Raw genomic sequence first — 27,737 nt, 5'->3', positions numbered from 1 at the left:
GACTTATCTTAGAACATAGATTAAGGAAAGGCAAACCTACATTTCTATCATTTGCGTACTTAGAGAATGCTTTTGACAATGTTTTGAAATTTTGAAGGTGGCAGGGGTAAAATACAGAAAGCAAAAGGCTATTTACAATTTGTACAGAAACCAGATGGCAGTTATAAGAGTCGAGGGGTATGAAAGGGAAGCAGTGGTTGGGAAGGGAGTGAGACAGGGTTGTAGCCTATCCTCATTATTCAATCTGTATATTGAGCAAGCAGTGAAGGAAACAAAAGAAAAATTTGGAGTAGGAATTAAAACCCATGGACAAGAAATAAAGACTTGGAGTTCACCGATGACATTGTAATTCTGTTGGAGACAGCAAAGACCCTGGAAGAGCAGTTGAACAAAATGTACAGTGTCTTGAAAGAAGGATATAAGATGAACATCAACAAAAGCAAAACGAGGATAATGGAATGTAGTCAAATTCGATCAGGTGATGCTGAGAGAATTAGATTAGGAAATGAGACAAAGTAGTAAATGAGTTTTGCTCTCTGGGAAGCAAAATAACTGATAATGATCAAAGTAGAGAGGATATAAAATGTAGACTGGCAATGGAAAGGAAAGCATTTCTGAAGAAGCGAAATTCGTTAAGATTGAATATAGATTTAAGTGTCAGCAAGTCCTTTCTGAAAGTATTAGTATGGAGTGTAGCCATGTATGGAAGTGAAACATGGACGATAAATAGTTTAGACAAGAAGAGAACAGACGCTTTCGGAATGTGGTGCTAGAGACAAATGTTGAAGACTAGAGGGGTAGACCACTTAACTAATGAGAAGGTACTGAACAGAATTGGGGAGAAGAGGAATTTGTGGCACGACTTGACTAGAAGAAGAGATCAGTTGGTAGAACACGTTCTGAGGCATCAAGGGATCACCAATTTAGTATTGAAGGGCAGCATGGAGGGTAAAAATGGTAAAGGGAGACCAAAAGATGAATACACTAAGCAGATTCAGAAGGACATAGGTTGCAGTTGTTGCTTGGAGATGACGTTTGCACAGGCATTGAGAGCTGCATCAAATCAGTCTCTGGGCTGAAGACCGCCACCACCACCACAACAACAACAACATAGCAAAATATCTCACTCAACAGTGGATCTTTTAAAATTTTTGTACTGCATTGCGCTTCTTATAAATATGCTTCTGAAAATGGCTTTTTTTATGCAATTGTGTCAGTATTTAACTCACAACAAGAACAAAGTTTAAAGTCTGTATCTCCTACAAAAATAATGTAAAAATTCTGAAATTTACATACAGTATTGCTCTCAGCGATATCTATAAGCATGTCAAAAATCTTAATTTTAATTAGGGTCTCTGTTACACTGAATATTAAAACAAGAGAAATATTCACACCTGGAGAAGTTTCCTTCTTTATCATTGCATATCTCGGAAACTATTTCACAAATGAAATAAAATCTTGGTGTCCGCACAAAATGAAACATATTTAAAACGCAGTCTAGCTTACCACAAGGAGTGATGGGAGATGGCTGTACAGTATCCCGTAGTCTCACAGCAGGAAAGACAAACTGATTGAAATAAAGTCACAAATTTACACAAGATTTAATGGAAGTAAGGTGTTCATTAAAGTACACTATACACCACACACTAATAACACAGTCGGAAGGCACTGCTCAATTCAGAGTCAGAGTCAGAGTCAGTGGAACTATCTGTGTCGCTGATCATAGTGACAGTCAAGTCTTCGATACACTGTTGTAACATACCTTCAATTGTTCCATGCTTCCTGTATCACTCCCTTCACATAATCCACTACCTTTGACCAGTCTTGTGGCTTCACTTTTTCAACTGCCTCCTTCAAAAGCTATCAACTTCAATCAATGTAAAGTTTCTATTTTCTGTGGCAATTTGATATTTAACGTGAACCCAAGTACGTTTTATTGCATAGAGGGGGCAATTTGAGGGAGGCAATTATAATAATTCTTCCCTTGTCAAGTTACTGTCAAATTGTATCTCAAGTTTCTCTAACCAGGGAACAATGTCATTTTCCTTCACTGCCTGTGTGAAAGTTTCCTATGAGTGTGCAATCTTGGTCTGCCCCATAAGGTATGTGAAGCCGAAAGTCGCCCAAATCTCTCACTCCAACAGCTCACTAAGGACTGGCTGGCACAATACCTTAGGCAGCGCAGAAGAAGTGGTAACACAGTGGGAACCACCCGTGCCAGGCTCCCCATTGGTTTATTAGTGGTAAGAGCCACGCAACTTGCTACCTGTCAAGTGACAATCAGTTTAAATAAGCCAATTGCTTTTATAGATGTTTATTTTTCCATAATGACATTTCAAAATGCCTGGGCATCCCATCTTCAGATATTTATATTTATTTTTGGGTCAAGAACACTGCTTCTTTGCAAATGGCATTGCAGAAAAACACAAAAAACTAGACTTGGTTTCACAATGCAAGCATATAATGCCCTAAAAATGATGACAAGGTAAAGGTGCATTTAAAAAATGTCCATATTCTGCTGGTACTCAAATTAAATTGGATGTACTCTCTGGGGAAGGTAATAAAGTACTGATGACTAGGAAAGACAGAACAACTCGAGGAACTTAAAAAAATGGGATGTCTTTTGTCATGACTCATCATGACACATTTCAGCCAGTTTTTCTGCTCACTTCTGCTTTCAGAACTAAATTGGTTATAAATTTCAGAATTTAACTGTACATTACTAAGACACTGGACATCATTGTACACAGTAAAATTGCTGCATAACTGGTGCAACACACAAACTGCCTTCAAGTTGTACACCACTGTCACATAATGTAAGTTTTTGGGGGAAGTTCATAGCAACCAGCCTCACATTTTTGGAAAGGATTCATATTATAGAGATTTTTGAGTACATCTTTCTACTGTGCAGTGCTGAGCTACTTACTTCCAGTTTAAAGTATTTTGTGTTTGCACAGTTTGCGATTTATGTGAGCTGACGAAAAATTGTAAATGTGTTGCTATGGCTCAATCACTACTGGTTTCTCTTAAAGTGAAAAAACTAGCATCTCCATCACCATAGGAGTCATGCCTGATAACTGTGCAACAGCAGCCACCGGTGGGTTTCTTTACCACAGGTTCACAAGCCTGATAAGGGCTTCTTTACACAGGATGCCAAGCCTGATTATATATTTCTTTTAAGTGTCAGAGGACAAAGCTAAAAGAGGTCTCTTTTGGGATCCTAAGCTTATGTTTACCTTCAGATACATTAATTTTTTACAGGTTTCATTAACATAAACTTCTGACCAGACGGTATCATTGTTGGTGCTGGAATAACTGCAATAATGAGCTGTTACAAAACACAGGACATGTCACCACTTGGTGGGGAAAACAATGTATTTTCTGGGCCCTGTGGGTACGTAAAGGTTACTAAAGCATCCTTCCGCTCAGCGGAAGTGTCACAGATATTTCTAATCCACCTCTTTTTCATAAATGCATGCAGCATATTGTCCTGGCTGGTGTTCCACTGTTAATAATCTCCTTCACTACTGTCACTAATTTTGTCCAGAAAAGATGATGAGCATTTTGAAAATCTGTTGACCTGAATTGCTGTTTTATCCCCGAGTTCAAATCTCGGTCTGGCAAATAGTTTTAATTTGCTAGGAAGTGTCATATTAGCACATACTCCATTGCAGAGTGAAAAATTCATTCTGCCTTTTTAAAATTGAAGTTTTAAATTCCTATGTATTTCAGACATACTCTAGTTCTGTTCCTTTCAGCTATAGAGTAAAACCTTACATAATTTGTGGAGACATGGCGTAAATGACTTTCTTCTGTCAAATTCTAATGATAATGTGTCAGAAAGTGAATCAGGGCCCACATTACAATCTCCCCTTACAACTCTCCTCCTTTGCATCCAGTTTTGTTGTTGACACCATTCATGTGTATCTTGAAGTTTTCCCGGCGTATTGATTGGTCCATCATATTTCGGGCTTGCAGCCGGATAACGTTGACATCTTGGCACGATATTTCGGCTAACAACCATGCAACCATCTTCAGGTGAGTACAAGACTGAAGATTACTGGTGCGCGTCGTTCTACATATAACGAAAATTGGCGCGGCGGTGCCTGCGCAGTGAAGGCTAAAACCGCGCCCCCTATCCAATTTGGCGCGCTCTGCAGCAGAAGCGGGCCGCGCATGCGTAGTGGTGTACCTACATTTGCGCTATCTGTCGTAAAGCGCCTTCGCGCAGCTGAGGCGCAGTAGTCGAAGGTATAAAATCAATTTTCATCAGCCGTCACACAAATGCAGACCAATGTCTCTGTGAAGCGATTAAAGAAATTACAGTATCCCATGCTTTATCCATCTGAAAGCCGCCGTCTCGATTAATAAGATCTTCTACCAATCGTATCTCCACGGACTCCTTGATAATGGATTCCCAAAAAGATCTAGTTGTCGTTAAAATTTTTGTTCCACAATAATCCATGGAGTGTCCCGTCGAAATACAGTGTTCTGCTATGGCTGATTTGTTGGGCTGTAGTAGACGTGTGTGGAGCTCATGCTCCACGCATCTTTCCCGTACTGTGCGAGTAGTTCGGCCAATGTAGGATTTGCCACATTGACAAAGGATCTTATAAATACCCGCCTTCCTCAGACCCAGATCATCCTTCACAGAGCCAAGCAAAGCCGATATTTTCGTAGGTGGTCGGAAGATCACTTTAACACAATGCTTCTTTAAAATCCTTCCTATTTTAGAGGAGAGGTTACCCACATACGGACCACCTACGAAAATATCGGCCTCGCATGGCTCTGTGAAGGACGATCTGGGTCTGAGGAAGGCGGGTATTTATAAGATCCTTTGTCAATGTGGCAAATCCTACATTGGCCAAACTACTCGCACAGTACGGGAAAGATGCGTGGAACATGAGCCCCACACACGTCTACTACAGCCCAACAAATCAGCCATAGCACTACACTGTATTTCGACGGGACACTCCATGGATTATTGTGGAACAAAAATTTTAGCGACAACTAGATCTTTTTGGGAATCCATTATCAAGGAGTCCGTGGAGATACGATTGGCAGAAGATCTTATTAATCGAGACGGCGGCTTTCAGATGGATAAAGCATGGGATACTGTAATTTCTTTAATCGCTTCACAGAGACATTGGTCTGCATCTAGTGCGACGGCTGACGAAAATTGATTTTATACTTTCGACTAACGCGCCTCAGCTGTGCGAAGGCACTTTACGACAAATAGCGCAAATGTAGGTACACCACTACGCATGTGCGGCCCGCTTCTGCTGCAGAGTGCGCCAAATTAGATAGGGGGTGCGGTATTAGCCTTCGCTGCGCAGGCACCGCCGCGCCAATTTTCGGTATATATAGAATGACGCGCACCAGTAATCTTCAGTCTCGTACTCACCTGAAGATGGCTGCATGGTTGTTAGCCGAAATATCGTGCCAAGATGTTAACGTGATCCGGCTGCAAGCCCGGAATATGATGGACACCATTCATGCTCGTACATATCATCTTCCATGTATCTACAAAATTCACATTCTCCCAATGTGTCTTGGTAAGTAAATTTTCAATTCCCTAGTACCATTACAGTCTTGCTAAGGAGAAACATTGTCTGTGAGTGTTGATAAACAATGGAATTATTGACTTTGTAAATAGGACACTAACTGACAGGTGGTTAGTGCAATAAATATGTTGTGGTTTTTGTGAAACTTGTCTTAAATTATTTGTCTCTAAAACAGACCTCCCAATAACAGGATTCATGTGGTCATGAATTTGTGCTTATGTTTCATCTGCACACACAAGAGAATGGTGACAGTTTCTGATACAGTTCCTATTCATTGGTTTCACTTATCTCTCTGTCAAATAACAAAGAGCCTCACACTTACATATGGTATTTTATGTTATATAACACGAGAACATTAGTTTATAAACTACCAGAAACAAACTCAATAATAATTTTTCTGTGAGAGATAAATAGGTTTTTTTATTTATTTATAACAATGACAGTAGGTTTGAAGCTTCACTGTTAAAGGTATAAACTATGAAAACAACGATCTTTTAACAAGAAGCATTTTTCCAATCACCATGTTTTTAGTGTAACACAAAATTTAAACAACCTTACCTGCAACACCAATGTGAATGTACTCCCAGAAGAATGAATATCATCTTCTTGGTACCAGGATCTATGCTGACATTTGTAAATGAAAGTACTCCTGAACCATCTGAAAAAACTAACTAACGGGCACTTACAACTGTTTGTCTATTGATCACCACTGTCAATTACAAGAAAGCTGGATGAAGTAACACTATGCCCAGAAAATAGAAAATACCAGCAACTGAAGAACACGAAAGAAGGCTTGACATTGGAAAAAAAAACTGGACTTGAAATAATATAAAACTTCTACATTAATTTCAAGACAGCACAGACATTAGATAGAAAGAATTCTTTTAAGTGGAATAAACTGTCACTTATGGAAATGCAAATGATCACCTGCACTGTTAACTATCCGAGGCCACAAAGAACATTCTTTGCTGAGCAATTATGTTAAAAATGTTAGCTATCAGGCAGATTATAAATCTGAAATCACTCAACCAAGAAATGGCCACTGGACCTGATAGGATACTAATTCAATTCTACATTGAGTATATGAAAGAACTTACTCCCCTTTTAACAGCAGTGTACCACAGGTTACTGGAGGAATGAAGTGTTCCTCCTGATTGGAAAAAAAGGCACAGGTCACTACCATTTTCGAGAAGGTTCATTGAACAGACACACACAATTGTAGGCCTGTATCTCTGACGTCAGTCTGTAAAAGAATTTTGAAACATTTTTATGCTTGTGTATTATGACATTTCTGGAGACCAAAAATTCCATCTGTGGCAACCAACGTGGGTTTCAAAAACAACTACCAGCTCACTTTGCTCATTCATGACACCTACAAAGTAGTAGGTACAGCCGTACAGATATATGCAGTGTTTCTCAACTTCCAGAAGGCATTCAGTACATTATGTACTGCCAACTAATCAACAAAATATGAGTGTCCAGAATATTAAACTGCAATGAAGAGTTTCTAGCAAACGTAACACAGCATGTCATTCTGAATGGACAGAAATCTTCAGATGTAAAAGTAACTTCAGGTGTACCACAATTGACTGTTACATGACCAATACTTTTCACAATGTATATTCCCCACCCGCCATGAACCATGGACACTGCCGTTGGTGGGTAGGCTTGCGTGCCTCAGCGATACAAATGGCCGTACCGTAGGTGCAACCAAAACGGAGGGGTATCTGTTGAGAGGCCAGACAAACGTGTGGTTCCTGAAGAGAGGCAGCAGCCTTTTCAGTAGTTGCAGGGGCAACAGTCTGGATAATTGACTGATCTGGCCTTGTAACACTAACCAAAATGGCCTTGCTGTGCTGGTACTGCGAACGGCTGAAAGCAAGGGGAAACTACAGCCATAATTTTTCCCGAGGCCATGCAGCTTTACTGTACGGTTAAATGATGATGGCGTCCTCTTGGGTAAAATATTCCGGAGGTAAAATAGTCCCCCATTCAGACCTCCGGATGGGGACTACTCAAGAGGATGTGGTTATCAGGAGAAAGAAAACTGGCGTTCTACGGATCAGAGCGCGGAATATCAGATCCCTTAATCGGGCTGGTAGGTTAGAAAATTTAAAAAGGGAAATGGATAGGTTAAAGTTAGATATAGTGGGAATTAGTGAAGTTCGGTGGCAGGGGGAACAAGACTTTTGGTCAGGTGAATACAGGGTTATGAATAAAAAATCAATTAGGGGTAATGCAGGAGTAGGTTTAATAATGAATAAAAAATAGGAGTGCACATAAGCTACTACAAACAGAATAGTGAACGCATTATTGTGGTCAAGATAGACACGAAGCCCACGCCTACCACAGTAGTACAAGTTACCATGCCAACTAGCTCTGCAGATGATGAAGAAATTGATTAAATGTATGATGAGATAAAAGAAATTATTCAGGTAGTGAAGGGATACGAAAATTTAATAGTCATGGGTGACTGGAATTTGAGAGTAGGAAAAGGGAAAGAAGGAAATATAGTAGGTGAATATGGATTGGGGGTAAGAAATGAAAGAGGAAGCCGTCTAGTAGGATTTTGCACAGGGGAAAACTTAATCATAGCTAACACTTGGTTCAAGAATCATAAAAGAAGGTTGTATACATGGAAGAATCCCAGAGATACTAAAAGGTATCAGATAGATTATATAATGGTAAGACAGAGATTTAGGAACCAGGTTTTAAATTGTAAGACATTTCCAGGGGCAGATGTGGACTCTGACCACAATCTATATGAACTGTAGATTAAAACTGAAGAAACTGCAAAAAGGTGGAAATTTAAGGAGATGGGACCTGGATAAACTGACTAAACCAGAGGTTGTACAGAGTTTCAGGGAGAGCATAAGGGAACAATTGACAGGAATGGTGGAAAGAAATACAGTAGAAGAAGAATGGGTAGCTCTGAGGGATGAAGTAGTGAAGGCAGCAGAGGATCAAGTAGGTAAAAAGATGAGGGATAGTAGAAGTCCTTGGGTAACAGAAAAAATATTCAATTTAATTGATGAAAGGAGAAAATATAAAAATGCAGTAAATGAAGCAGGCAAAAAGGAATACAAACGTCTCAAAAATGAGATCAATAGGAAGTGCAAAATGGCTAAGCAGGGGTGGCTAGAGGACAAACGTAAGGATGTAGAGGCTTACCTCACTAGGGGCAAGATAGATACTGCCTACAGGAAAATTAAAGAGATGTTTGGAGAAAAGAAAGCCACTTGTATGAATATCAAGAGCTCAGATGGAAACCCAGTTCTAAGCAAAGAAGGGAAAGCAGATAGGTGGAAGGAGTATATAGAGGGTCTATACAAGGGCGATGTACTCGAGGACAATATTATTGAAATAGAAGAGGATGTAGATGAAGATGAAATGGGAGATATGATACTGCATGAAGAGTTTGACAGAGCACTGAAAGACCTGAGTCGAAACAAGTCCCCGGGAGTAGACCACATTCCATTAGAACTACTGACGGCATCAGGAGAGCCAGTCCTGACAAAACTCTACCATCTGGTGAGCAAGATGTATGAGACAGGCGAAATACCTGCAGACTTCAAGAAGAATATAATAATTGCAATCCCAAAGAAATCAGGTGTTGACAGATGTGAAAATTACCAAACTATTAGCTTAATAAGTCACAGCTGCAAAATACTAACACGAATTCTCTACAGACGAATGGAAAAACTGGTAGAAGCCGACCTCGGGGAAGATCAGTTTGGATTCCATAGAAATGTTGGAACAGGTGAGGCAATACTGACCTTACAACTTGTCTTAGAGGAAAGATTAAGGAAAGGCAAACCTAGGTTTCTAGCATTTCTAGACTTAGAGAAAGCTTTTGACAATGTTGACTGGAAAACTCTCTTCCAAATTCTAAAGGTGGCAGGGGTAAAATACAGGGAGTGAAAGGCTATTTACAATTTGTACAGAAACCAGATGACAGTTATAAGGGTGGAGGGGCATGAAAGGGAAGCAGTGGTTGGGAAGGGAGTGAGACAGGGTTGTAGACTCTCCCCGATGTTATTCAATCTGTATATTGAGCAAGCAGTAAAGGAAACAAAAGAAAAATTCGGAGTAGCTATTAAAATGCATGGAGTAGAAATAAAAACTTTGAGGTTTGCCGATGACATTGTAATTCTGTCCGAGACAGCAAAGGACTTGGAAGAGCAGTTGAACGGAATGGACAGTGTCTTGAAAGGAGGATATAAGATGAACATCAACAAAAGCAAAACGAGGATAATGGAATGTAGTCGGATTAAGTTGGGTGATGCTGAGGGAATTAGATTAGGAAATGAGACACTTAAAGTAGTAAATGAGTTTTGCTATTTTGGGAGCAAAATAACTGATGATGGTCGAAGTAGAGAGGATATAAAATGTAGACTGGCAATGACAAGGAAAGCGTTTCTGAAGAAGAGAAATTTGTTAACATCGAGTATAGATTTAAGTGTCAGCAAGTCGTTTCTGAAAGTATTTGTATGAAGTGTAGCCATGTATGGAAGTGAAACATGAATGATAAATAGTTTGGACAAGAAGAGAACAGAAGCTTTCAAAATGTGGTGCTACAGAAGAATGCTGAGGATTAGATGGGTAGATCACATAACTAATGAGGAGGTATTGAATAGAATTGGGGAGAAGAGGAGTTTGTGGCACAACTTGACAAGAAGAAGGAACCGGTGAGTAGGATGTGTTCTGAGGCATCAAGCAATCACAAATTTAGCATTGGAGGGCAGCGTGGAGGGTAAAAATCGTAGCAAGAGACCAAGAGATGAATACACTAAGCAGATTCAGAAGGATGTAGGTTGCAGTAGGTACTGGGAGATGAAGAAGCTTGCACATGATAGAGTAGCATGCAGAGCTGCATCAAACCAGTCTCAGGACTGAAGACAACAACAACAACAACATATAAATGACCTAGTGTATAATGCCTGAAGTCTCATGAGGCTTTTCACAGATGGTGCTGCTGTATACAGAGAAGTAGCAATGCCACAAGATTGAAATAAAATGCAGGAAGACACGCATAGAATCAATACTTGGTGAAGGGAGTGGCAACTGACTCTCAACATAAACAAATGTAATGTATCCCATATTCATTGGCAGATTCATTACTGTATAACAACACAACTAAATATATTTCACTGGAAACTGTTACTTCCATAAAATACCTAGGATCTTAAGTGGAAAGACCATATACAATAATTGCAGGTAACGCAAATGCCAGACTTATATTCACTGGAAGAATGCTTAGGAAATGTATTCCATCAGCAATGGAGACAGTTTACAGAACACTCATTTGACCAATACTTGAATACTGCTTGGATCTGTACCAGACAGGACTGATAAGAGGAGATAAAAATGAATCAAAGAATATCAGCATGTTTTATTACAGTAAGCATGAAAATGTCATGGATATGCTCAGCAAACTCCAGTGGCAGGCACTACAAGAGAGGTGTACTGCATCACAGTGTAGTTTACTGTTAAAAGTTCCGAGTGTGTGTGTGTTCCTGGAAGAGTCAAACAATATATTGCTTCCTCCTATATGTATCTTGTGAAACTACCATGAAGATAAAATCACAGAGATTCAGCCCCTCATCAAGGTTTACCATGAATCTTTCTTCCCAGAGCAGCGGAAAGTGAAACTGGTACACAAAGTTCTCTCCACAACAGATCATGAGGTTGTTTATGGAGTATAGATGAAGATTCATATATAAAAGAATTGAGTAAATTATAAAGTACCATCAATTACCCATAAAATTACATCTTTCTCAAAAGTGGAATACTGAACAGTACAGCCCTAAAGAGAAATCAATTTTTATAAAATTAAACAATGGAATTCAGTCTTTATTTAGCCAACAAACAGTATGATCCTACTTCAGATTGAAATAAATCTATGTTTTGTAATTCTTACAAGTTCACAAAAAGAGTAATTATACTGAGTGGACTACCTGGAATATGATTATACTCACTTGAAAAGAGAGCAAGGAAAGGTCTGCAGTTTTTAGACAGGTCTTCAAATAATCTGAGACAGATACTTAATTCTCATCATGAACAGTATGAGTAGGTAGGTAAATGAACGGACAACATTTCCACCGTCAATTGTAATTATCATTTATTTTCCACTAAAAGTCAATTTTGGTGACTGTAGCATTTTCAAGGGTTAGCTACAAAGAACAGACCATAGTTACAAAAATACGGACAAAAAATGAGAAAATTACACGAGTTGAAGATTTACCAATACACTAGTAAATTGTTTGCCGCCACATGCTGGTGGTTGGGCAGTTTGGTGCCTTGTTCTCAGACACATGAAGTAAATTTTTACTTAATATTCAATGTACTGTTGAACAGTCACCTCTTGTAATTTTGTTGGTGTCTGTCAATACTGTGGGTAACTACAAACTCTTATTTGAAAATATCACAGTAGCCAAAACTGGGCTATAGTGGAAAATAAACAATAATACTCTAGTTGATGGCAGAAATGTCATATTTTAGAAACTTTGTACAACTATGGTACCCGCACAGAGAAAGTAACTACCAAGTTGTTCCCCTCCTCCATTTTCATGTTTTATCCCCCCTCCTCCTATTTTTTATTTTTAACCTCCTCCCCACTGATATCTTTTAGATACAAACACTTTGAAGAGACTACTTTTTTCCTTGTGTATAATATTAACATTCCAGCCTTGATGCTTTTCTGTCTTGCTATGTTGGTAGTGTGAACGCCTGAAAGCATGGGAAAACTACAGTTGAAATACACTGTCTGACAAAAATGAAGTACTCAGATAACATGGACAGAAGTCAATGTAACTTCATACATGCACACACCATTGGTGGATATGTAAATATTATAGAGTTGCAATTCTCTGTACAGGTAGAATGGCCCCCCAGAGCGCATTAGTGTTGTTCGTGTTTCATGCTATTACCAGGGCTGGTAGGTATATACGGAGTGAGGACAGCATCACACGTTGAATGATCACTGTGACGGACATGGAGATGTTGCGTACTCATGTGAGACAGCATAATCAGCACATGACTGAGTTTGAAAGAGGCATCATTGTGAATCTCCACCTGACTGGCTGGCCGAATCACACAATAACCAGATTTATGGAGCATTTGGATGTGACAGTAACCTGATGCTGGACTGCACGAGACCATGAGGACAAGCATACTCATCGTCAAGATTCCGGTCGCCCACGTCTGACAACCATAAGGGAGGATTGCCGTACTGTGCATCAAACACACTGTCACCACTTCAGCTTTCTGCCTACCATCTGAGAACAAATAATGGACTCCCTGCAACATTCTGTGTCATTCAGCAGCATTGGGCAGAGACTAGCAGTAGCTAAACTAGGGAATAACCATCCTATTTGTAGGCTGCCATTAACACCAAAACTCAAACAGCTGCATTTGGAGTTACGCCGAACGGCTGATCAGTTTCAACACACTGTGTTCAGCAATTAATCATGGTTATGCACTACCCCAGATGACCATTGTCTGTGAGTGTAGTGGATAGGTTCCATTCTTCCAATAATTTGGAGAGGCACAACGGTGTTTCTTCGGGTGTCATGCTGACTTCAGATCACAGCTGGTAGTGATTGATGTTACTCTTGATAGCAGAGCGGTACACATCACAGTCACCCTACCTCTCATGCAAATTATCATGGCACTTGTCTTCAACAGGACAGTGCTTCTCCACATGAGGCACATGTGTTTCTGTACTGTCTTTGCGATGTTGGGGTACTCCCGTGGCCAACAAGATCCCCAAATCTGCCACAGATAGAACATATGTGAAAACATCTCAGACAACTCTATCCCAGTGCCATTATCTAGGATATCAAGGACCTATAACAATAGTTTGTGAGTCAACTTGCCTCAGGAGAGGATACAATGACTTTACAACACTCCTTCCAACAGAACAGTTTATGCATCCAGGTCAGAGTGCCTGCAGTGTCATACTGATAACAGGTGTCATACTGCCAATTTCATTATAAATTTGATTCTATTTTGTTATCACTGAAATAAAATCTGATACAGTCTCAACCTGTGAAATTTCATTTCATTTTCTCGTCCTTTTCTGCGTCAGACAGTGTATTCCCTGACAACATACAGCTCTACTGTATAGTTTAATGACAATGGCATCCTCTTGGGTAAGATATTCCTCAGGTAAAATAGTCTCCCATTTGAGTATCTGAGCAGGGACTACTCTGAAGAATGCCTTCATCAGGAAATACAAAACTGGTATTCTATGTGTCAGACTGTGGGATGTTAGACCCCTTAATCAGGTGGGTAGGTTATAAAATTTAAAAAATAGAGCTGGGCAGGTTTGAAGTTAAATATAATGGGAATTAATGAAGTACAGTAGCAGGAAGAATAGTTCTGGTCAGCTCAGAACAGGCTATCAATACAAAATCATATAGTGACAACAGAGGAGTAGGCCTAACAGTGAATAAGAAAATGGGAATGCAGTATGAACAGTATGGTGAACACATTGTACACAAGGTAAACAAGAAGCCAACAACCATCACAAGAGTGAAAGTCTATATACCAACTAGCTCTGCAAATGATGAAGAACGTATGATAGGGTAAGGAAAATTATTCAGACACTTAAAAGCAGATGAAAATGTAAATGTGATGGATGACTGAAATTCAGTAGCAGGGAAAGGAATAGAAGGAAAGGAAGGAGGAGAACTCGAACTGTGGGAAAAGAATGAAAGACGGAGTTGCCAGTCAGAATTTTGCACAGAACATAATTTAATCATCATTTCCACTTGGTTTCAGAATGACAAGAGAAGGTTATAAACATGTAAAAGCCCTGCGCACATAGTAAAGTTTGAGATTTATTACATAATGTAAGACAGAGAATTTGAAACCAGATTTTAAACTGTAAAACATTTCCAGTGGCAGATGCGGACTCTGACCTTAAATATGTTGTAATTCTGTCAGAGACAGTGTAGGGCTTACAAGAACAGTTGAACAGAATGTATAGAATGTTGAAAAGAGATTATATGATGAAAATCAACAAAAGTATAACATGGGTAGAGGAATGGTGCCACATTAAATCATGTAATGTTGAGGGAATTCAATTAGGAAATGAGACATTAATAGTAGTAGATGAGTTTTGCTGTTTGGGCAGCAAAGTAACTGGTTATGGCTGAAGTAGAGTGGATAAAAATGCAGAGTGGCTATGGCAAGAAAAGCATATCCAAAAAAGAGGACTTTGTCAACACTTGATACAAATTTAGTTTCAAAAATATATTCTGAAGGTATTTGTCTGGAATGTAACTAGTATAGAACAGAAATGAGAACAATAAGTCATTCATACAAGAATAGAAGATTTTCCAATGTATTACTACAGAAGATTAGATGGCTAGAGAGAATAACAAATAAGAAGGTACTCAACTGAAAAAGAAAGTAATTTATGACACAATGTGATGAATAGAAAGTACCAGTTAATAGGAGCCATCCTGAGGTATCAAGGAAAAGTCCATTCGGTAATGGAGGGAAGTGTGGAGGATAAAAATTGTAGAGAATGACCTAGGCATGAATACAGTAGACATAAGTGGGTTCACAATGCTGCAGGTTGAACTAGTTATTCAGAGATGAAGAGGCTTTCACAGGACAGACTAGCATGGAGAGCTGCATCAACATGTTCCAGAAAGAGACTGACTAAAGAAATCATTTTGATGCTTTGAAACATACTAAGTAATAACACTGATGCAAGAATTTTTGGTAACCATGATAACAATTTCACAACCTTTTGTCAGGAAATAAACCTGAACACTGTCCAACCATCCACATATTTAGCAACTTTCAGACATAATATAAAAAATTTAAATTTAAAAAATGAGCAGAATAATTTCATGGACCCCTTAAGCCAACAGAACCATCAATGAGTAGTCCCACGAATTTTTTCACCAAAATTAGTAATTTGCTACGGAACTGATAACTTTACAACAATTTCTATATTTTATTATTTTGCCACTGAAGTAATACTAATTAAATTCTTCATATTTTTAGATTTTTTACTACATAATTGACTTTGTATTGAGTCGTCCTCATTCAAGAGAAGCTCTTCTCTATAAACCTAACAAAAACATAAATGTCATTTAAATTAGAAACATTTATCCAAAAAGAAAATCTGCTTTATTGTTACAGATAATGCTTAATGGACACGTTTAGTTAGTAACTGTTAGTATTGTTAGAAAACTTACAGCTCCATCACCATGGGATGCTTCACCTTGCTTGGCAGAATCCATTGGGCACACCAAATCTCCAAAGTCAAGTTCTGATTTTGACTTCTTGCGTTTCAGAGTGAATTGGCTTTTCTTGGCAAGCTGAAATACACAACAATATCATCTGATGAAATCAAATGTCCCATCAAACACAAATTGTCATTATTAAGTGTAATGTAATATAAATAAGAAAACAGGCCACAACTGTCCCAATAGATGAGGTGCTGAACATCAGATATGCACATAGAAATTGTGGAAAATACTTAGCTTTTGGTAATGCTGCTGTCTGACAGAAGGAAAAAGCTACAGCTTGCAAGAGCAGGCTGACAGATAGGCATGCTGGCAGGAATGCAGAGAAGAAAAACGAGTAGTACTTGGGGAAGGGTACAGAGTGGGAGATGGCATAGGAGATGGAGAAAGGCTGCTAGTAAGGAAGGAAGATTAAGGTTTAACATCCTGTTGACAATGAGGTCATTGGAGACAGGGCACAAACTCAGATTGGATAAGAATGGGGAAAGCAATCGACTGCATCCTTTCAAAAAACAATCCCGGGTAAAGAGCTGTTATCGAGTAAAATAGAAAAGAAAAATGGAGAAGTGAGTGACCAACAGGAGAGAAAGTAAGTGGGAGATCGTGAGTACACACATTGAGACTAGGAAGGGATGGGGGAGGAGGTGAAGGTTTACTTTAATGCAGTACACTTTACACGGAGAGTTCCCACATGTGTAACTTGAAATCATTTGTGTTGGTGGGGAAAATACAAACGGCCTGAGTTATGAAGAAGCCGTTGAAGTCAATTACATTGTGTTGGGGAGCATCCTCTAAAATAAGGTTGTTCAGCTGGCCTTATATCAACGGTCACACCGCACATTCGTGCAAGTGGACAATCAGTTAGTGCTCTTACCCATGTGAAATAATGCACAGTGGTTGTGGAAAAGTTGATATATGATGTAGCTGCTTTCACGTGTGATCATGCCTTTGATGGAGTAAGAAATATCAGTGAAATGGCTAGATTCTACACTTACATCTCCATCAGTACTCTGCAACCAACTGAAATGCACCTCCCAGAGCCTCATGTCTGTAATTACTACAATCTTGTCTTCACAGCTCTGGCAGGAGTGACATGTAGGGAGCTGTAGAAATACTGAGTTTTGAAACTTTGGCAGTAAATTTTTGTGGGATAATTTGCATCCATATTTGTTCCTCGTATCTGTATCTCAATATGATGAGAAACCATGTCAGTCTGTAACCTCCTTTTTACTTTTTTAAAAGTGTGTTTCAATTCTATCAGTAGCTTATCTTATTTCAAAACTTGCCTTAATCTGTGAAAAATGTACACAACAAACAATCTGACAACAATTTTTGTTTACATATGCTCTGTAATTCTACATTATTTTGCCTAATAAGAAATTTTGACAGATATGGCAACAGATGGACATAAACAACTACAAAAATCTTGGAAATGCATGTAAATACATTTGATGCCTTGTTATAAAAACAAACCATTTGAAATATTTAGTAACTTTTCCTATTGTTTACTATTTGAACACCTTTTCTTTACCATTTACTTATCTCAACTGCAAATTTTGAAACCTGGATGTCTTTCCCAATTCGTATTCATAGAGTTTCAGTTGTTCTCATTTTTTAAGTTGCTGTATAATCTTTTGCTGTTGGAGATAGGATAAAGCCATGGAAATACATCAATAATGAGAGGCTTATATAATGAACTGAAAAGAAGATAAAACCCAGAAAATTTCTCAAGTCAGTAACTGCGAGATCAAGAAAGAATTATAATATTTTCAATAAAATCTTTCTGGGGCATCATTATGTCGTTAAGTCAATGTTTCGCTCACTGCTACAAATGGCCTTCGTCAGGGTCATGAAAAGCTACATGTAACAAAAGCCAAGACACTGTCATAAAAGGCTACATGATAATGTGGTCATACACCTGGAAACATTTTATTGAAGATGGTAATGGCCACAGAAGCCAACAATCATATTCATATATATATATATATATATATATATATATATATATATATATATATATATATTTAACCTCACCTTAACTTTGGTTGTAGCTGAAAGTGGGACATAACCAAGGGTCGCCTCAGCTTCCCTCTTCTCTTGTATACAATCACGCCCCAGAAGTTCTTTGAAATGCGTGTTGAGGTGTCGTCGTAGCAATGTTTTGCTTGGTGGAATGGACAGTAAGCTCGCCAGCAGTTCAGCTGTGAAGCGTGGCTCATGGACCATTAGGCCACCATGGACACCTATGGAGAAATTGAATTTCACTTGCATACAACAGTTATTATTCACTCACTAACACACTAAGAAAGATAGGTCATCTAGAAAGATGAATCAGTACACAGACATACGCTTAATCTTTAGTTGTTGGTTTTTGGTTTTGTAGAGCTTGAGTAACACAGATTGATGATATGATCTCAAGAATACAAGGTGTTTGTGAGGTTGAATCTTCAGTCAATGTTCTCCTTTCCACTTACAGTTTAGAGAGGTATGAATAACAGGTATGTGAAGATGAGAGTCTTGCAGTCATAAGAAATAGCTGCTGCATTAGAGAGACTACACTCCTGTCACGAACATGAATAGAATAATTTGGTTTATCACAGGGCTGAAGAAATATCAGACATTTTACTGACAATCAGCACTACAGTTGAGTGCAGCACAGCCAAGATGCATTAAATTACCACATTTGATTGTTGCTGCAGTGTAGGTGCCCGATGCAGGGGATTCACTATCTTTCAGTTTGAATTGCACTGGATTTTCACTTTCCACCACATCAAGTGTGTTTCAAGACTGACTTGTTTGTCCACCACTCCTGTTCATCATCACATTGAATGATGTGTTGAAACAGTCAAACAAAGTATCCAGTTACCGGGGTGAGATAGAAGTGGTGGTACAAACTAACTAAATCATCAGCAAGAAGAATTAATGAATTTGGACATTTGAAGAGTGCTGACTCACAGTCACAAAGATTGGGGGAAAAGGCCTTTTGATGAAACACTGTACCTAAATCTACAATAGTTATCACAATTAAAATGTATAAATAACTATAGAGAAAATTTTATAGCAAACTTTAAGCTGCTCAATGGAATCTGTTAGTAGAAATAGAGACTTCCCATGAAGTCGAAAAGGTGACTCCAGTACAGAGTGAATCACTGTGGTTTTTTTTTTTTTTGCTTTAAAAAAATTCAGAACAATATGGAGAATTACACAAAAACGGAATGTGATGGAGACAGCAACATATAGTGCCTGACGAAAAACTGTGACGCACCCAGGAGATGACATGGTCATGTGTCAATGTAACTTTGTACGTGTACACACCATCAGCAGGTATGTAAATGATTAAGAGTTGCAGTTCTCTGTGACAGGTATAACAGCCCAAGTTACACTGACATCCAGCCAAGTTTTCTTGGGTGCTTCACTTTTTTGGTCAGGCATTATATGTTGTTGTCTCTATCACATTCTGTTTCTATGTAATTCTCCTTAATAGTTTCAATTTCTTAAATAATAATAAATCACACATAATGATGAAGTTTGAATATCTTCACACCGCACATCCTAACTAAAATTCAGTTGCTTAGCAATTTTACTGAAACTGAATATTCTACTAATTTAGTAAATCTCTTTTGATGTGGAACATGCTATCAAGTGGGGCTGTCGGTGCCGGAAAAGCCAACCTGCTGCTGCAACCTCTGATATCAACCATTTTGACATGCTGGGAAGCCTCTACTTCCACTAAGAGATTCCAGTGGGCAGCTTAGAATTTTACTAGAAAATTTACTCCATAGTTATATATACAGTTTAACTGTGATAGTTATTGTAGATTTGAGCACAATGTTTCATCAAGAGGCCTTTTCTCTCAGTCTTTCTTGATCGTGAGTCAGCTGACCAAACCTAGATACTGAATTGTGTCTTCAGAAATGATTTTGTCATACAACGATTACCTGCATTTAGGGTGAACTCAATGCTGCCTGTTTAGTAAGTCGTTCCACACAAGCAAATGGAAGACATGCACGAATCTATACGTGTAGTACCACCCACTTCCAGCAAGTATGCCTCTAACAGGGAAGTTGTCATCACAGATCGGCCACACGAAATTCTGCGTTGGGGCATATAAGGCCACCCAGCAGCTGGCTCACTCTCAGTTTTTTCTTTGTTGGTTTCTACAGTAGAACCACACTAATTCATCCCCCATGGGACTGGGAGCATGGTATGGACACAAAAAAGATAGGATTATCAGAGGAACACACATCACAACACAGTACAATACAACTTTTAATGTTCAACTGGAAATACTGTCTGAAGTATTGATCCATATTAAGACAGTAACAAAATGAAAAGAAAAATCTGTATCTTACAGTAATATAATTTTACTGTAAGTGAAAGTCTGACATGTGTAAATACTTTATCACTATACTGCATTGACACACAACTGATTTGCATTCAACACTTTAAAACATGGGAAATCACAAATCTGGTCTTAAAAAGTCTGTAATGTCCTTTTGCTTGGTAGATGAGAACTTTGATTTTACCGCTATATTCTGCCATTTCCTAATCCACAAAATGTCTATTGGGGTAGATCTAGAGCTTTGTCCGATGTACTGAAGGACTATATTAAATGCATTTTCAGGATCTGTATGTGATACTCGAGCTGTAGGTTCATTGTCTTCATCATTTTTCTCATACTCATTGTTGTTCGAGTTACAATGTCAATGAGTTGGTCATCAATTAATTATGTTCCTGCTGTGTAGTAACATCAGCTGCATTGATTCACTCACTCATGTCACTGGGCTTAATGTCCACTTATAAAGACAGCATCACATGTTTGTGTTTAGCTGGTGCCATAATTTAGTTTTACACATTTTAACAAATAAGAGGCAAACCATCACTAATTTATAAAAAAATGTGTGCACAATAATTCTTATTGATTGAGTTAGAAATAAGTTACTTCATACTAAAAGTAACCAAACTATCACACCTAGCAATGGACAACTATCTACTGACCCACTTCGTACATGATAGCCATCGACAAGTCTAGTCTTGACTGTAGCAATGGCCTGCTTAGGTACACAGACATTGAAAATGGGATGGTCAAACTAATTGGGGTGTCAGACTACGTGAGGTTGGATTAGTGAAGTTCTACTATTATCCAACTAAGTCTCTAAAGAAAATTACGATCACAACTGCTATTTACCTGGCCTGGTTCACAGTTGGGTTTGGATAATTACTGCCATACTTTCCAATTTTCTGGATGATGGGCCAATTATCTACACTCCATGAGCTGGTATAACATTTCCATTTATTGCTTCTGTTTGCTGAGATGGTGATTTTCAGCACCATAAGACTTACTTGGAACAGTGCTTAATATTATGATTTCAATACCTGTGCACAATGCGATAGTTGTGCTTGGCCTTAACATTAATTTCAGTTGGGAACTATTATTTTTTGTTTTTGTGGAGTACTATACAATTTAATCTGTTGTTACAGAATGCTAATTTTGATTTCAATAAACGTTTGTTGGCTATACGGTACAAGTTACAACAGCACGGTTCTGCAAAACACAAATATATAAATAACGTATTAAATAAAATTAAAAAGGAAAGACAAGCCAATTTCTACACAGCCTCACACATATAAGAAATGTGATACAATTGGAATATAACACATGATTGGCCCCAAAGTTTCATGTTTGAGTGTTTGTTTTTCTGAGGCATGAAGAGGGGTCGCTAGCAGCTCGGAAGGAGGCAGCCAGTTTACTGGTTAGGAATGTGGGAGGGAGTACTGGCAGATGCCCTGCATCACATTCCTAGTCTATGCATCAGCGACACTGCCTCCCTTATTCCTAGCCAGTAAATTGGCTGCCTCCCTCTGACCCGCTAGCTACCCATTCCCAGACCCTTGACTTACCTCCTACCTCTCTCCCTCCCTCAACCCACTGCACCCCATACAACCTCCACTCCACCCTCTTCCAACTGCTGAGCTGCAATCCTGGCATTGTGCATCCAGCTGGCACTAGGTAGGGGCACAATTGGTGTGTGTGTGTGTGTGTGTGTGTGTGTGTGTGTGTGTGTGTGTGTGGCTGCAATCCTGGCATTGTGCATCCAGCTGGCACTAGGTAGGGGCACAATTGGTGTGCATGTGTGTGTGTGTGTGTGTGTGTGTGTGTGTGTGTGTGTGTGTGTGTGTGTGTACTCCAACTTGAGAAAGGAATCATTCTGAAAGCTAACAAGTTTTTTTTTCCTTTTTGTGTGAGTCTCTCAATGACTCAAAACTTCTGCTTTTTGGTGAGTGCCCTCCTTACTCCTACGATAATACAGCACTACAGTATTCAAACTAACCTTTGCATCAATGACATCTTTACCTTATTACCAGCTTCGACTTCTGACAACATAATTTAAAAGGAAACTGGAAGATGAACCTCTGTTCTGTCAGACTGAAGAATCTGTGCGTTTTTTGCTAACATCTTTTTAATTTTGAAAAGGGAGGAAATTAATCACTCATTCATAGTCACTACAGAGTTGGTGTTTTTCCAGTTACGACAAAGGAACATCAGCTATGACCTTGGACACTGAAACATCTCAGCACTGTCCTGCTATGATCCCTCTCAGTATGAAGCCGGCTTTCTGGAACTGATGGAAGTTTATAACAAATGAACACTGTAATCCTTCCCCATGTGGTATACAATAAGACACTCAAGACATACCTACTATGGAAGTACGAACTTTAGCTTTTTAGAGGTGCTGCCTTCCTTCTTAACTCTAAAGCAACTAATAAAATAGAAATTAGAAATTTTTTAGGGCAAGAAAGAAATAAACAATATTAAAGTTACTGCAAAATGGTCTCTTACAAATGGAATTCTCCATTAATGAAACTCTGCTTAGATTCTCTGTATCTACAGTACCTGAGCCACGTAAGTTAGGGGCATATTCAGCCAAATCAACAGCACGTAACCACTCCATGACACGATGATTTGTCCATAGAGCAACTTCTTGTGGTGTTGGTTGACTGCTTTCATCTGGCAATGATCTTCTTTTGAGGCAATCAGGCTCAAAGTTATGATCTCTTAGAACCTGAAAACAACAACATTATTACAAAAGTTATAAGAGATAATTTAATGTTTCAAAGAGTGTTACATCCTAGGAACAGTAACAAATAACTGATGGATGCATTGGACAATTAAAAATTCACTAGTTACAAATGATGAAAAAATATTAAGGAAAGTGGATTAGTAGGTTAAAAAGTAAAATAACAGCAACTGTATTATAGGATGAAGGTTTGTACAATGGAGGAATGAGTGAAAACTACTAACAATATATAGGATTGCTATCTCTTATCTTTCACCTCTGGCAACGTTTCTTAATGTGACAAATGCCAAGCTACACCATGGTTCAGAGTTCATCTTAAATTGTAGGTCCCCATATCACAGGCTGGGTAAAACAGTTTAAAGGACAGAGGAAGACAATGGCATAACATCTCTGATAGGACCTATAGTACATAATGATTGGCAAATGTGCCCTCTAAGGTGTGGTTCAAGAACACTATGAACTGTTGATCAGTGGAGGACAGGATGAATCCTTGTTAACAGGTGACCATTCGCAACTTCCCTCTCCAGCGTATCCTGGATACATTCTGTAGGATTCTTAACTAGTGACCTTGCTGACTATTCCTTGTATTTGATACTTTCTTTAACATGTACGAAATTCATTGACTAGATTAGCTCACAGTAGATGTACATTATTGTCCATGAAAAAGAAATCTGAACCAACTGCACATCTGAAAAAATATACATGTAGCTGCAGTATGTAATACCTCTTCCTATGGCAACTAACAGTATTTATGTGACCACTAACAAAGGTGTGAAGCTGCAACACGCATCAAGCATGACGTAATTCCACACCAGGGCCATACTACCATCATATTGGTCTCTTTCCAAGATGTTTCCATTCAGATGAATTTACAGTGAGAATAATTCTGTAAACTGAAGAAGGATTCATCTGTTAAACGTACATCCCACCATTCCTTCATGACCCCTTCTCAGTGCTGCTGATTCCATAATGAAGAAAGAGTTGTCTCTGCACTACTATAGGCATGACACAGGCACTGATTATAAGCAGACGCACAAATGCTCTGACTCCCTGACCTGCATCTGTTGGCAATCTGCATTTTCTCAGCCAGCTGTAATCTCTGTACACAATAATTTTGTAGCCATAAGCTGGTTTTGCTGTGAAGTTATTACTCTTTGTCAAACTGTCATTAGGTCTACACATCGGTCCTGTCATAAAGTGATTGCATTTAATCAGACTAATATTTGCTACAGAGAACATTTACTGGGTTCCACACTGTTGCAAAATCCTTGAAATGACAATCTTCGATACATTCAATGCTACTGAAACCTTGATCAATCTCTGACCTGCATCAAAACATCTATGGATTTTATCCAGTAAAATAGGGTCCACAAAGTAATTTTGGGATATTACAAGGTAAACTTCACCAAAAGACTACACTTTGACATAACAGAAGTCCAGATTCAACTGACATCTTGGGTCTAATGCACCGATTCTGATGTTATAGTAAAAAATTAATAAATACCAGTGTTTCAAGACATTCCAATTATAGCTTCAGGTTATAGTGCTACACAAATTTGCATGTGTTCACTGTAGGTTATCAGAGCCCAAGTAGTGAAATGTTCATTGATTTTATGCAACAGAATCTTTTCCTGTATTTTACATTAACTAAAAGTACTTAGTGGTTCGCTGGAAGGAATCAGAACAATTATGAGTACTTAGTACTTCATTATGACAACAGTACGTTCTTTTGTAAGGCATTTCAACTCACCTGAATTCCTCTCCGTAAACTAGCAACGTGAAGGCTAGAAGTAACATGTAGCAAAGCAAGATCTTGCTCAGCAAGCCGGTGAAGCACGCGGCCATCCACCCTTGCTGCTAAGAATACCTCTTTGTGCTGAGGCAAACCAGCATCATCCAGCCACCGCAAAACCCATGCAGAGTCCAGGTGCCCAGCTGCTGCCAGCAGGGGATCAGCACGAGCAGCAGGGCTCTCAGATACTGAAGCCAGTGCCAACAGCAACTTTTTTCGGTGCAGTGGGTTCTGTAACATGAGCAGTAATATTTGTGGTGTGTGGTCTCTCTAATACAATAAGCATTTGACAGGAGACCTAAATCTCTTTCAATGCAGTGATATGTATATAGTCTGCTTCATATTAATGTCAAATGTTCATGATCTCTCAATAACAATGGACAAAAATTAATGTTTCTCCAATATTAGTTTTACTTCTACTTACATTTCACGTATTTTTGCCAAGTGCAGTTAAATGTGTGCTCTCTCTCTCTCTCTCTCTCTCTCTCTCTCTCTCTCTCTCTCGATACTAGGAAAGTCATTGTCTGAAGAAAATGTACTTCATACTTTTACAAATGTTACAATACCAGGAACGTTTGAACAACCAAGTACTTTCCTTAGCTTTAGTGTTCGTCACGAAAGGACCTTCACAAAATCTCACAAATGTCAAATAGATTTAACAGGCTGGGTAAAACAATTTAAAGGTCAGAGGAAGGCAATGGCATAGTACCTCTGATAGGACCTATGGTACATAATAATTGGCAAATGTGCCCTCTAGGATGTGGTTCATGAACTCTATCAACAGCCAATCAGTGAAGGACAGGGTGAATCCTTGTTGGCAGCTGCCTGTTTGCAATTTGTCTCTCCAGTGTATCCTGAACACATTCTGTAGGATTCTTAGTTAGTGACCTCGCTGACTACTTGTATTTGATAACTTCTTTCACCTGTGCGAAATTCATTGTCTAGAGTAGCTCAAAGTAGATAGAAATTACTGTCCATGAGAAGGAAATGTGAATGGACTCCACATCTGAAAAAATAAGCATGTAGTTGCAGTACATAATATCTTTTCCTATGGTCATTAACAGTATTTATCTGATGACTAACAAAGGTGTGAAGCTGCACACACTCATCAACCCACATGTAATTCCACACCAGGGCCACACTACCACCATACTAGTCCCTTTCCAAGGCGTTTCCATTGAGGTGAATTTAGAGCAAGAATAATTCTGTAACCTGTAATAGGATTCACCTGTGAAAAGCACATCCCACCATTCCCTCATAGCCCCACCTCCATGTTGCTGACTCCACAATGAATAGGGTTTTATCTACACTAGTATAAGCAGGACATGCACACTGAGTATAAAGCAGACAGACAACTGCTCTGAGTCTCTGAAGTACAATTGTTGGTTATTTGTATCTCCCCTGGCAGCTGTAAGCTCTGCAGACAATGATGTAGACATTGTTGAACTGTATCATGCTTCTAGGGCCATATGTTGGTCCTGTTATGAAGTCATTACTCCTAGTCAGACTGTCGTGCATTCAAGTTTGTATGTTGGTCCTGTCAGTAGGAATTCAAATAAAAACTAACATCAATAAAAGATATCAGTCCTTGAATTCCCACTTGTGCCATCTAAACAAAAATAGAGATCATTTTGTTAAAAGGTTCTATTGCTAGTATGAAGTTACTTGATCTTAATAAAATCTGAATTTGGCACTGGTCAAAATCTGAAATTGGCACTGGTCCTTTGAAAGAACAAGACTATGTGGTCACATGTTCAAGAAAGTTTTATTAAAAAATCAAATAAATGTTTTTCTCACTGTATTTCTCCACTATATTACGAATTTCTTGTATTTGCATTATCTTTTTGTTATGTCATAAGACTTTGCCAGTATCCAGAAAAGTGTTTTTCTTACTATGTTCCAGTTAAAGGAATTAAGTGTTCCATGGATTTCTCTTGTGCAATGGTTGTGTTTTATGTGGTTCATTTTCAACAACTTTTTTAAATAATTTTTTTCTGCAAATGTTACTGTCATGCAAACTCATGTGCTTTCAATATTCTTCTTGCAGGCATGTATAGTCATCTCTCCCCCTCCACTCACCCAAATATGAGTGTATCCCTCTTTAAACATGTATCTTCAATGCAAGAAACACGCCATTCTTGTCTAATGTTCGTGGTTTCTGCTGGTTTCACATTCTTCGCACCTAATTCAATGGAGTTCTTAAATTTTCTTGAACATAATCATTAAACAAGTACTAACTGAGCCAACACAACAGTGGTTTGGCTATAGTGCTTCCTTCTTGTTATGCTTCAGCTTACAGTTTTACCTGTGTCGTTACAGTTTCTTTGAGAACATCAAATTTTACATCTTTTTTGTGTGCGGTCAAAATTTTTTGCAATCAGTTTCGAGAAAGCTACCATAACTAGGCTCATTCATCATCACTTGTTTGTACGGAAGATAATTCATCAGTGGCAAAATAATAATAAACCTTACCTGCTGTCTTTATGGAATTTTTACTACGCCATGTACATTTCAAAGACAAAACATCATCAGAACTTCCTATTGTTACAGTTCTCAAAAAGTACTTAACCTGTGCTGCTAGACAATATCATGTGGTTCATTTAGCTTCAAATAATTGTCAAAACAGGTGGTATGTGCAGCCACTGACCTTGTGGATGACATTGGAAGTTCACTGAGGCTTTTTGCGGATGATGCTGTGGTATATCGAGAGGTTGTAACAATGGAAAATTGTACTGAAATGCAGGAGGATCTGCAGCGAATTGACACATGGTGCAGGGAATGGCAATTGAATATCAATGTAGACAAGTGTAATGTGCTGTGAATACATAGAAAGAAAGAGCCCTTATCATTTAGCTACAATATAGGAGGTCAGAACTGGAAGCAGTTAATGCCATAAATTATCTGGGAGTACGCATTACTAGCGATTTAAAATGGAATGATCATATGAAGTTGATTGTCGGTAAAGCAGATGTCAGACTGAGATTCATTGGAAGAATCCTAAGGAAATGCAATCCGAAAACAAAGGAAGTAGGTT

General features: G+C 38.7%; 1 protein-coding gene across 10 annotated transcripts in view; it reads right to left on the bottom strand.

Moving 5' to 3' along the window:
• The window catches only part of LOC126252757 (liprin-beta-1), a 1,040,988-nt gene that overhangs the window by 25,169 nt on the left and 988,082 nt on the right, over positions 1–27,737 (bottom strand). For 9 of the 10 annotated variants that reach the window (XM_049953679.1, XM_049953678.1, XM_049953677.1 and 6 more), the window contains 4 exons: positions 24,662–24,934; positions 22,728–22,896; positions 17,867–18,075; positions 15,782–15,904 (listed from right to left, as the gene is read on the bottom strand). In XM_049953679.1, the coding sequence (XP_049809636.1) occupies positions 15,782–15,904; positions 17,867–18,075; positions 22,728–22,896; positions 24,662–24,934 (774 nt within the window). The remainder of the gene's footprint in view (positions 1–15,781; positions 15,905–17,866; positions 18,076–22,727; positions 22,897–24,661; positions 24,935–27,737) is intronic. The other variant, XM_049953673.1, reaches the window with a different exon arrangement.

This window comes from Schistocerca nitens, chromosome 4, assembly GCF_023898315.1.
Source record: "Schistocerca nitens isolate TAMUIC-IGC-003100 chromosome 4, iqSchNite1.1, whole genome shotgun sequence".
Classification (NCBI taxonomy): Eukaryota; Metazoa; Arthropoda; class Insecta; order Orthoptera; family Acrididae; genus Schistocerca; species Schistocerca nitens.
This window is presented reverse-complemented; position numbering and strand designations above follow the sequence as displayed.